Source organism: Pseudorasbora parva, chromosome 23 (genome assembly GCF_024679245.1).
Source record: "Pseudorasbora parva isolate DD20220531a chromosome 23, ASM2467924v1, whole genome shotgun sequence".
Classification (NCBI taxonomy): Eukaryota; Metazoa; Chordata; class Actinopteri; order Cypriniformes; family Gobionidae; genus Pseudorasbora; species Pseudorasbora parva.
This window is the reverse complement of record NC_090194.1, coordinates 27,105,103-27,118,501: the sequence shown is the minus strand read 5'-3', so window position 1 is coordinate 27,118,501 and position 13,399 is coordinate 27,105,103. Positions and strand designations below refer to the sequence as shown.

The 13,399-nt window shown below is 38.4% G+C and overlaps 1 protein-coding gene across 9 annotated transcripts in view; it reads right to left on the bottom strand.

Moving 5' to 3' along the window:
• The window catches only part of msi2a (musashi RNA-binding protein 2a), a 264,611-nt gene that overhangs the window by 22,548 nt on the left and 228,664 nt on the right, over positions 1-13,399 (bottom strand). For all 9 annotated transcript variants that reach the window (XM_067433022.1, XM_067433024.1, XM_067433026.1 and 6 more), the window contains one exon: positions 778-957. In XM_067433022.1, coding sequence (XP_067289123.1) covers positions 778-957 — 180 coding nt within the window. The remainder of the gene's footprint in view (positions 1-777; positions 958-13,399) is intronic.

Here is a 13,399-nt window from a genome sequence, read left to right as displayed (position 1 = left end):
TTACAAAATTAATACAACGAAATTAAGTCACTTACGTAAATCTCGTCCTCCATTAACGAATTTAGTGTGTTAGTGGGGGTTATTCAGTTATGAATGCGGATCAAAAGCGCGCTAAATTTAAACTGAGGTAAAAAAAAAAAAAAACGCTAAGAGTTAAGTCATCCACATCGGCTACGTTACTCATTATACAAGCTCATTAATAAATCACAAGTTGATAAGATAATAATACTATACTATACCTTGTCCTTGTAACCGTTGTGTGTGCAGGGAAATCCATAAAGATGGAGAGACCGAAGGATGAGCTGGGAAATTTAAAATGCTCTGCACATGCGCAGATGTTGATTGTTAACACCCAAAGGAAACACTGTGCTTTATCACCCAAAGGAAACACTGTGCTTTAACACTAAACAAGTGATAAAGCATATAATATTTGTAAATTAACACCAGATTTTATCACTAGATGCCCAACACCAGGTTTTTATCCCTCAGTAATTTGCTGTGTACATTTTGTACAGTACATTTTTAAGATTAATGAATAATACATGATAAAGTATTTTATCCTAACAATGCCTAAGTATTTTATGAAGCCTTGTTAGGAGTGATCTCAGACAGGTAAGACTAAAACATGCAGTACACGACTCAGCATGTAATTTGAACATAGGGATACTCTTGTGCATTGTTTTGAAATAGGAACATATTAAGGGGTATTTACATATACATCATAATGAATGGCTGTTAGAAGCAGAAAATTTCTAGGACAAAATACACCATACACACCTGAGCTCTTAAAGTGGTCCGGGCTTGGGTGGTGCTGGGAGGGTGAATTGCAGGTGGAGGTGACGTGCTCGCTTTGCAGCATCTGACCCGTATGGGGCCCCAAGGTGGCATAGTCGGCAAAGGAGCAGGGAGCGGCCCGCTGGTCACCGGGCCCAGAATAAAAGCCATAATCGGGGAACCCTGGGAAATACATAGAGGAGGTGAAACACGGCAATTGATACACATGACACACAAAGATGAAGTGACTGACAGTGAGTTATGTGTGATCGATGATGACATGAGGCTGAATGATGACCACATACACTCAAATTGTTAGTAGTTACACAACATGATGCCCACTAGACCAAACTCTCAAAGATGCTAGCAAAGATCTTAAGTGAACACATTAGATGTGGTGGACCGTGGACACTGTGATAAATTAAACATTGTTCAACAAAGTTTCATTGATGTTTATTGGCCATAAACATCAAAAAAATATGTTAGACATTAACAGACACACTTTTCATTAGAATGGTAGATTATGAATGCCTCTGAGGACGTTATTTGACGGCTTTAGCTAACATTTATAGCTGGACTTTTTAATTGTATTGTGGTATATTGTGATATACAGAGGCCATCAAATGTCTTCATTGGCATTTTAGAAAGAGCAAAATCCAATCAAAGAAAGCCGGGATCCACCACAGGCTGTTACATCTTACATCTCCCCTGCAGAACGTTTTCTTTGCATTGGGGTCTGGGACCTGCAGGAGCGTCCTGGACTCGTGCCGAACATCACAGCGCTGATTATGCCCTCAACAGCTGCCAAGAGTAAACTGAAGCTCTAAGCCGTTTCTCTGTCATCAGCTTCGCAACTTTCCCTCATCGTCCGTGGTTTGTGGGCAAAACGCCTGCCTGTCAAATTACACTCAAGTGCTTGAGGAATGGCACAACTCCAACACTGCCTGCTTACTGTAAATCGTGACTTGAGGAATCACAGAAATGTGCCACTGTAATGATTCCAATTACATCTCAAGCTTCACCGATTTAAAGGAACCGTTTACCCAAAAATTAAAATTCTGTCATCATTTACTCACCTTTTCATTTCAGACCTATGCGTTTTTTTCCCGAGCAACACAAAGAGGATGCTTTGGGGAAAAAAAGATAATAATAATAGGGTTTTTTTATACAATGAGGGTCAGTGGTGTCCATTGTAGTTTGTGACCCAATTGACAAAAACAAATATATTCTCAAACCCTCTATTGTCATACAGGGCTAAAATAAGGTTGAGTGAATGACAATTTTCTTTTCAGGCTGAACTATTCCTTTAAACAAAGCTGAGTGTGCTCTTATTGGCAGTTAAAACCAATCGAATGCAAACACAAAGGATCAGGGATTTGTTCAACGTTATGAATGCCTACCATTCCTCCTATGGAGTTCTGAGTGGGACACACTGGGGTTGTCCCAGGTCACTGCTAAGCATCCTGGGCCTTTAGCGGGAAACTAACATTTCTGTTCAGAGTCTTTTGGATCGTTCACTGTTATTCAGGACTAAACTGACTTTCATGCTCAATCTCAACTACAGAAGAAAAAAAAAGACCACAACAGCAAAACAAAGACCAGAGACACCCTTTCTTTCCGTAATCCATTTTTTCGACGTGCATTCTAATCGCCAGTTGTCCTTGAATTTTAAAGTGGGTTTTCTGCTCCCCGCTAATTAGACAAGCTTCCACTGCCTCTTCTGCACTCTCTAATTAGATCTTTAACAACAAACAAGAGTCGACCTCTACACGGACTCCTCTATTTGTTAAATGGCTGAGCAGGGTGCAGGTTTGCAAACCTTTCCCCCTCCCGCACTGTCTTTGCAGAACTGTGCCGCATGCATTCCAAGAGTCGCAGATTGCCAGGACACCACAATGGCGGCTTCCTGTTCCATCTGCCTAATTCTACCGATTACAGGATACTGGGAGAGGCAGTACACAAAGCCGACATTCACACACACAACGGATGTACACAGCTGCTTTGTTTATGCTGACACGGACAATTAGCCTTCAGCTGCGCAAGGCGCTCAGTCAGGAAGGTCTTATCTAATAAAGGCAGGGAAAATTACCTTTATTGTTCAGGTAGATTGCCTCTAATGATAGTGCCATCAGTGTAAAAGGATATGAATAAAATGAGGCTGAAAAGAGCTCTTCAGTTGGATGGCAAGACAGCAGAAGCAGCCATCTGGGAGCGAGCCGTTGCCTGATTATCTTCCTCTGCTCATTTTCTTTTCAGAGCATACAAATGATTTACTTTTACTTAAGCAAAGGTGAGAAAAAGAGAGGGATCAGCCAACGTTGCTCTGACATCAAAGTTAGAGAAATAATAGCTTTCCTCTGATCTTTCTAAAACAACACATGTTCTTTCGAAGCGTGTTCGAGAGGCAGCGTGCATCACCTCAGGGGGTTGTGGCGATGTGGGTGTCTGCCACAGAAATGTGTTTAGTCTGTGGGCCACAATATGTGTGCAAATTAATGGTTTGCTAATGAACACCAATCGAATGCTGTTTTAGTTGTGCGGACATCTGCTGTAGCGCTTCATCAATAACACAATTTCCGGCACATCACCAGAGCTTTTGATAATTCAGCTGGCAGCGTGCTAGAGCTGTAAATCTCTGTTTCTGGGTTTAACTGCAGTCTGGCCATACGAATGGCATAATGAGAACTGAAATATCACTGCATGTGCCACAATTTTGCTTTCTGAGGAACTTTAAAAAGTAATCAGGAAAAAACTACACAAAACAGCCCTATTTTTAAAGGGGTGATGAATTGAGAAATCAGCTTTCCCTTGAGCTTTTGATATATAAAAGGTCATGATAATAAAAGAATAGCCTTAAGTTTCAGAGCTGAAAACTTCCTTGCCAGTCAAAGAAACGCTTTTATAGACACCAGGCCCAGCAAACGACCGTGAGCTTCATCCTGTCGCGAAACACCTCCTCTACAGAATATTAAGCACGTTTAATTCAGTAGCCCCCCCTACCGACTCATGGGGCTGTTTGGATCGCTAGCCAGTGGCACTAAACATGCTGAAGATGATAGCAAGATATTGCGCTATTCCTGGTTATCGAAGAACACAGTCGCTGCATAAGCTTCCTTTGGATCCTAATATTAGGAATGTGTGGTTGAACTTTATTTTTAATGAAGTTCCAGCTCACTTGGGAAAGACATTATACATGTTTGATTTCATTTCAGTGAAATCGTTGGTAAACAAGTCTCAGGTCAAGCTGGATTTGCAGATATATTGAGATTAAAACAATGCTGTGCCTTCTATAATGGATCCGGCAGGAATGGTGCAACACACTTAAGCCCAATTTACACTTCTGCATCAAGTTCACGCAGAAGGTACGGCTTACCATACGCATAGACACATTACATACGGCGCACCCTTTTCCGTACCCTGACGCGCACCTTTCCAAAAATGTAACTACGCGTCAATTCTACGTGGGCCGCAAGCACCGTGCTTGGTCTGCCAGAACCCTTCCCTTAGGTCTATAAATAAAAAAATCTGAGATAGGAGTGCGTGTATCCAGAAATTATAGTTTCATCCTATATCTGCTATAACACAATATTTTGTAGTGCAGAGAGTCTTTATGTTAGTGAATAAATACATAGATCTGCTGTGTATAGTTTATTTATTTTCTCGTTAAAACCAAAGATGTTAATCAGTGATTGTATATCAAGAACAGGGACACATTAGCCTGGATGCCAGCTGAATTTAGCCCACAACCCACAACATTTTTAGGTCGGGCAATTCGGTCTGGCATCGCTCCATAGAGGAGTAATTATCCCCGAACAGAAACTGTTCGGACCAATGAAATCATCAGGGCGGGCTTAAACGGAGAGCTTGTTTGTATCTGCATTCACCTTCACAATTTCTCTCAAAGATGATGATCATGTTGGGTAAGTACTCTGTGTATCAATAAATTATTAATTTTTTTTACAACACCGGCAAAGATCGTTCATTCCACTGCACGTGCAGACAGGGTTGCCAAGTTTTTACAACAAAATCCGATAACTACTAGCCCTAAACAATAGCTTCTCGAGGGGGTTCTCCGGGGGGAAATGGTGTTTGGGGGTAAATTGTGTGTTATTTTGGCAAGGTTGCCAGCTAAAATTCGCACTCATGGGTCTATATATCACATAATAGTCGCTTCAACCCGCGGACATATAAAACAACCGCGGAAAAAAACGCGGACTTGGCAACACAGTAACGTTAGTTGAGCTCTGTCTGTTGACATTTGACAATGCGACGCTTCATTGCTCTGATTGGTTGTAGGTCTATCCAATTGATGTCTTTCCTGGTTCGGTTGAAACACGCCTCATAATCACAGCCCATTGGAGCAGTTTCAGACTCATATTCTGACTAGAATTGAGTATAAATCAGCCTTTATGTGAGCAAAACGTGTTTTTTTATATGTAATAGTAGTCCCGGGGCTATGTGTTTTCCAGACGGGCTACCAAAAGGTAAGCACTTTGGTAGGCCGGTGAATCTCAAATAGTAAAATAATATTCCTTTCTTGATCTGTGTGTGCGCGGGCGGGCGGGCGGGCCAAGTAATACAAAAATAATATTTTAATCAATTTCATGTGGTTGCAAAATAAATAATTGTGTTTGTTTGATAAAGATGTTAACGAGACCTGCGGTCAAGTGAATCATTGCGGTTGCTGCCGCTTTCAAAACAATCCCTCCCTCATGTGAACTGAACTGACAGAGGCATAGATATGACAAGGGAGCAGAAGCTTATTAAATATGCAAATCTTATCCAATCCTAGCAATGGGCATTTTCTTCCAAGTCTCCAGTGCGGCACACCCATCAAAACCCAGCGTTCAGGACAGAGCCTCAATTAGAGGTCTTCTCGGGGCACCCGAGACCCGTGGACCCGGGATCCGACCGAGGACCCGTACGGGTTCGGGTCTATATTTGAAATGGTCAGCTGGGTCCGGGTCGGGTCCCAATCTATTACTTCAGGTCCCGGGTCTGTTTAATGTTGTAGCATGTAATATGTCGATGGGACTCGAAGAACACCTGGCTGTGAGAGTCAGCATGGCTTGTGTGTTTTGTGTAACTTGCAAATTGCTAAATTAGGATAAGAAAAGTGTGAGCCGGGAAATGAGGTTTAGAAATACAGAACAAAAACAAAAGCTCTCTCTCTCTCTCGCTCGCTCGCGCTCTCTCAGCCGGGCAGATTAAATGCATGTGCGCGGTAATAATGTACTCAAGAATATATTTCAAATCAGCAACAAGACCTCAGGTGAACTGTCACATAAATGTTTTCTGTGATGCTCAAATTGCGTAGAAAAGCTCATATTTCAGGTTGCTCCAGCTGACGCGTGAGTGCAGTCTCAAGTGCGTCATGTTTCTATGGCAACCCGAGCTTCTGCAGTGACTATAATGACTTTAAAAATAATATGAATGAACCGTCTTGTTTAATCTTAAAGTTTTGCTAGTCAGACTCGGCTCAGAGAGATTATGGCAAATAAATAATGCAAACGTAAGCGGCCATGGCACTGAACGAGCAATAGTTATTAGTTCAAAAAGGCCAACAGTCAAAGTTATTATGCGAGTTAACTCATAAATCCGTCACTGTAAAATAAAGTTGACTTTTACAGCTGAAATGATGAGTGAATTAAGCATGCTTGGAACAATTACGTAAAGCATGCTTGGAATATTGTAATACATCACAATCAGGTAGGCTACAAGGAAAGACGACAATGGCTATATCGTTAGGTAGGCTGAGACAAAGTTATTTTTCGCAGCTTGTTTATTAACTTGTTAAGAGCAGTTTATAGTGGAATATGAGATAGTCGGGTCCAGTCGGGTCTGTGTCTTCCTGCCGTGTTCGGTTCTAGCTATCAAATAATAGATGGGTCCATGTCGGTTCCGGGTACTATATTTTTGGCATTTCTCAGATCTGCACTGGACCGGGTCCAGTTTTTGAAATAATAGACGGGTCCAGGTCAGTTCTGTGTAGAACATCGCGGGTCTCTTGGGGTTCAGGTATGAATTTTTGGACCTGTGAAGACCTCTAGCCTCAATACCAGTTTAGAAAATAGCCTATTACTTATTAGTTATGATGTTTTTGAATGTAAAAAAACACACAAACGTCAGTTAGTTAACCTCAGACAACATTCATATATATATATATATATATATATATATATATATATATATATATATATATATATATATATATATATATATATATATATATATATATATATATATAGACAGACACACATATATATATATATATATATATACAGACACACATATATATATATTTTATCACTACATGACCAGGGTCAATTTTGTTTGTTCAAATTTTTATTTGTAAAACAGGGCCTGATGGGGCCCTTGCAGAGTTGACATCCCATAATGGGAAAATCAATAATTTTTAAGTAGAACTGTATCACTTTCAATTACTTTTCTTTTTCTTTATAAAGAACACTTTACTGATGAAAATGCAATGTTAATGTGAAATAAAAATATAAAAAAACGATAATAAAATACTGAAAACAATACTGTGTAATAAAAAAGACATAATTAAACATATACATATATACAGTACAGGTCAAAAGTTTGGACACATTATTATTTGTTTTTGAAATACGTTATATATATTTGTTATATATATATATATATATTATATATATTGTTATATATATATAAAATCTTTTTTTTTTTTTTTTTTTCAAATCGCAATGATACGGTTTTGCATCTGAAGTCTTCACATACAGAGAGAGGGAGATTTTTTTGAAAACCAGAAATATCAAATTATAATATTTAATAATAATAAAACCACAGCCATGAGCTTATTGCAGTAACCTGCAGTTAATTGCTCATTGAATGGCCTTATTCTTGAGCAGATGAACCTTCTGGATACTAGTCCTGTCACTACATCACAGCTCCCCATGGACATGTAGTGAGTCTGACATGAGTCTGAGGCCTGAAATGATGTCAACATCTGACAGAAACTACTTCAATTCGTGGAAGGAGGCGAAAGCTTTCAGGTGTGAACTGATGACTTCGACTCAGCTCCTAGTTACAGTATCGCTGTCCATCTTATCTTTAGCCCAATTATTAATATTCCAGCTATCAGTGTGAAACAAAAGACCCCGTCTTCCATTTGTTTCTCTTTTTTCAGTCTCTCAGTAGTCTAATTGGATGTAATTACTCATCTGCAAAACAAATGAGTGGGTCGGCGTTGCCGTGGCGACCAGATCAGCGGGCCCAGCAGTGCGAATCGTTCGCCGAGCCTCATTTCTGGCGATAATTACCCCCTCTCCCCTCTCTTTCACTCTCACCGTCTCTCTCCTGAACAACAGAAAGGCCTGTTACGAAGTTATAACTCAAGTCATCGCTGTTCTACTTGTTTCCTTTTTTCCCTCTCTCTCCCTGCTTGCAGCCAACAGTAGGGAGGCTCTCTCTGAGTGGATAACGGCTCCCCTCGTTTCCACTTTACCAGATCATTGAAGTGACCTCAAACTGCCTCTCTCTCACTAACACACACGCGTCAAACAGTCTAAGAGCTTTCGATCACATTCACAATAAAACACAGGCCAGTGTCTGTTCTCCGGTACTTACATGGCTGAGCTGGTTAAGAGTGCATCAGCGAACAAATGTGTGATTATCCACAGACACACACACACACACGCGCGCACGCACGCACGCACACACACACACACACGCTATTCCCACTCAAATCCCTGGTGGCCATTCAAACAAGCTACTTCATGGCGGATGTCAGTTAGTCCGTCATATTGGCCTCCAAATTAGCTTTGAATTTCAGAGCAGTTGTAATTAGCCTCTTCATTTCCCCCAAAGTCAATTTAGAATGTGGAAAAAAACCCACCTGTGCCTGGATTTAGCTTTCACTTCCCATTTACAACAGTCCTTTTTGACCGAACGGCTAATTAACATCACTAGACCCCCTTTTCCGTAAGTGCCGACATTTAATAAATAATACATATTTAATGTCTTGTCATTTTGGTGCTCAGAAAGGCTTTGCTAATGAATTTTAACACATGATTTATTCAGGCATTTTCTGGCATACTCTCAGGTCTCTCTTCGTGCTTTTCTCTGGTTGAATGACAAAGTAACCTCCGAAATTCAGGACGGTAGATCTAAATTACTGACGGCTCAGTTACAAAGCTTTTGACAGAGCGTTACGATTTGTAGATGAACACAGCAGGAAGACTCCCTTCATGCCCTATTTTTTTATTTTTTGTGACATTTGAATGTCTTCCTGATCAGACTGAAATGAAACTTAAAGTGATAAGTCACTTTAAAATAAAAATTGTGTCATCCTTTACTCACCCTCAAGTTGTTTTAAACCTGTATGAATTTCTTTCTTCAGCTGAACACAAGGGAAGATATTTTGAAGAATGTCGGTAACCCAACAGTTAACTGGAACCATTGACTTCCATAGTAGGAAAAAAAATACTATGGAAGTCAATGGCTCCAGTTAACTGTTTCTTTACTGACATTCTTCAAAATATTTTCCCTTGTGTTCAGCTGAAGAAAGAAATTCATACAGGTTTAAAACAACTTAAGGGTGAGTAAAGGAGGACAGAATTTTCATTTTAAAGTGAACTATCCCTTTAATTCAGCTAGAGCTTAGTTTTTATGGGGCTGTGTGTGTTCGTGTCCTCTTAAAGCATCCTAAAGCAGCCACCCCACCCCCACGATTAATGTTAAATCCTTTGAAAAGAAATATTAATTTTTACAGATAAAAATATATTCTAATAAATATTTATTTTAAACATTTTTTCATGAATATTAAAACTTTACAGATAAAAATATATTATAATATATAATAAACTTAAATCAATTTAAAACAATGTAAATATTACATTGGGTAAAATATTTTTATATTTTGAAATAAATATGAAAAATAAAATAAAAATATACATTTCAAATTATAAATGTAAATATACAACTAGGTAAAAAAAGAGATTTAAAAATGCAAATTCACGCATGTAGAATAGAGGGCGCAGCTCTATCTAGAATAGAGCTGTGCTTCTATTCTAGATAATGGATGAATATGAAGCAGGAGGGGAAAAACTTTTTACCAATTTAAACAAAAAATCTAGTGTCTAATTTAAATCAAATTAATCATCGAAGGTTAGTGCAGCAAGACATATGTCAATAAAGGTTACATTTGTAATTGTATGATTAAATGCATACAAATATTTGTTTTATTTCACATTTTCACAGAGTACTATGCAAACTGGAGGTTTTTGCATATCACTGATTTTATTCATTATTTGAGGAGTACTGAATCTTTATTGTGCAAGTGAGATGAATAAATGCTCACATTTAGTCTAGAACTACAATAACCTGTTTACACACACCGCCTCTACACTTACTTTCTCAAACTTGCATTACTTTTTTGAAAAAGTAACTCAGATATTTTGTTGTAAATTTTAAAAGTAATTTGTTACTTTATTAGTCACTTGAAAAAGTAATCTGATTACTTAATGCGTTACCCTAACACTGTTCAAGTTGTTTGCCATGAACATCGGCGTTAATCAAAAAGCAAACTTAAAATGTAACTGTGCTCGCACCGGCGCTGTATCAATCATTTTCATAGAGGTCGCGACGAGTTAATAAAGACAAAAAACTCTTCACCCCTTTTTTACGAAAAAGTCAAGCACAGTAAGTTGGCATGTGGTATCCGAATTGTGCTGCACAACAACGATGAATAACTCTGCCTATTTCTTTTATTTTATAATTAGCCGGTTTTGCTGGAAATGGAAAATATTTTTGTATTCATAACGTTCTAATGTAGGTCTTAATTTATAGTTTTTATTTTATTGTTGCACTAATAATTTAACTTTTTGTGTGTGTGCGTTGTCAGTACTGAACAAGAAACATGCAGTTTAGGGTCATCAGGACAGAAACAGGATGACACAAACACAAGAAACTTCACAGGTGAGAAGTGATAAAGTGGCCTTAAAAAAAATTATATTCATTATACAATTTTTGTATAGATCTAAGCTTAAAGCTACACTGTGTGATATTTTCCCCCATCTAGCGGTGAGCAGGTATATGACCATCCAGTGAATATTAGTTTCTGTTCGTCTCAATTCTTATTTCGTTTTAACTCCTACGGTGGCTGATTTAGTCCAAGATTAACATGGAAATCCCCCTCTCCACATTCGACACGGTGCCATTGAGTGTTAAAATGGAAAGGCGAAGCTTGAATTTATGGTTATGTCCCTCTTTGGCTAATGTACTTTCAAGATGGAGGGGCAACATGGCGACCAGCATTCGAAGCCCTCACCCGTATGTATTTTCAATGGCATATTATAAACTTACGAGAATACTTTATTACTTGAAAGAAGTAAATATACATTAATGAGCACATATTTATGAAAGAACTAAGTGTTTTAGCTAAGAATAAACTAAAAAAGTTACACAGTGTAGCTTTAATGTTCAACAAATATTTGCAGTACTATATAATAACAGCCACCAAATGCCTGTTTAACCCTTCCATTTTTCCATTATACAATTCAATAGCAATGCAGTATGCAATCCCTGTCATAAGTGTAACGCACTTTAGGTGTACAGTAGTATATATGAAAGCACTATACAAATTCCTCATTCATTCATTCATTCATTCATTCATATATATATATATATATATATATATATATATATATATATATATATATATATATATATATATATATATATATAGACCAATCATAAAATTGTCATTAGGAAAATATAGGAAATTGTATTCATTAATGTTCTGATGTAGGTCTTAATTTATAGTTTTTATTTTATTGTTGCACTAAATTTACTTTTTCTCTGTGTGTGCGTTGTCAAGACTGAACAAGAAACATGCAGTTTAGGGTTATCAGGATAGAAACACGATGACACACAAACAAAAGAAACTTCACAGGTGAGAAGTGATAAAGTGTCTTTACATTATACAATTTTTGTATACATCTATGCTTAATGGTCAACAAATGTTTGCAGTACTATTGTCTTTAGGAAAATATAGGAAAGATAATTTAGGATACAAACGATTGGCTATTGTCTAGCAATGAACATAATTTCTTCAGTGTGTCATAATTCCCTGTATGTTCATAGTTCAGACACTTCTTTATTGTCAATAGACAGAGTCAGAAATTAATTCAGAGTTGAGAGAGGATGAGGCAGAAACCTTCGAGGAGGCTTCAGAGGGGAGGAAAAACGAATGACTGGAATAAGATAATAGTTTTTTTTATTTTTTTCATTACACGATCATTATGTCTACACTGCCTTGGAAAACAAAGTAACTACTGTTTGTGAAAAGTTAAGCCTAAAGTTATAACAAAAATCGAGTCTCTTAGGATTTGGCTTAGATTTGAAGACCAAAAATGGGTCTTTGTCGTACACAGTAAAAAAAAAAAAAATTCAGGTCTCCAATTGAACATTTTCTAGTGACTGATCACATCTAAAAATATTAGTTGGCCAAATTGAATTTCTGTTAATTGATTGCATCATTTTAACATTTAACATTTAATCATTTAGCAGACGCTTTTATCCAAAGCGACTTACAAAAAAGGGTAGAGCAATAGAAGCAACGAAACAAACAAAGCCAACAACCTGTAAGAGCTGTAAGAAATCTCAATTAATTAGCACAGTACACATTTTTTTTTTTTTTTTTTTTTTATAGCCAGCTACAACAAATACTCACGTACGGAAAATACAGAACACTGGATTTGGATAGCTAAAATAACAACCCATTAGGACTAAGGCTGATGCCCCAACTGTTGTCGTTAATGCGGATTCAGTGGCCCAATGGGTTGGTTTTTTATGGCATTCTAGCTAAACGCGCAGCAATAGCCATCGACAGCAAAAACTCACGTACGCAAAATACAGAACACTGGATTTTGGTAGCTATGATAACTATGTAACATACCCGCCTGAAGGCACAAATCCGGATGAGAGACGTAGATATGATCAGTAAGTGATATTCTGTATTGGTCAAGTGCAATAGGAAAAGTGCAATTGGAAAAGATGTGTCTTAAGATGTTTTTTAAAAATGGCTACAGACTCGGCAGCACGAATTGAGATCGGCAGGTCATTCCACCAGGTGGGAACGGTCCAGGAAAATGTCTGTGAGAGCGATTTCATGCCTCTTTGGGAAGGAACCACGAGGCGCCGCTCATTCACAGAACGCAAGCTTCTGGAGGGTGTGTAAGTCTGAACAATTGAGTTTAGGTATAATGGTGCAGAACCAGTGGTTGTTTTGTAGGCGAGAACTAGAGCCTTGAATTTGATGCGAGCAGCCATTGGCAACCAGTGCAGTTTGATGAAGAGAGGCGTAACATGCGTTCTCTTCGGCTCATTAAAGACCACTCTCGCCGCTGCATTCTGGATCAGCTGCAAGGGTTTGATAGTGCATGCTGGAAGCCCAGCCAGAAGAGCATTACAATAATCCAGTCTGGAGAGAACAAGAGCTTGAACCAGGAGTTGTGCAGCCTGTTCTGATAGGAAGGGTCTAATCTTTCTAATGTTGTATAAAGCAAATCTGCAGGACCGGGCTGTTGCAGTAATGTGGTCAGTGAAGTTTAACTGGTCATCAATCACAACTCCAAGGTTCCTGGCT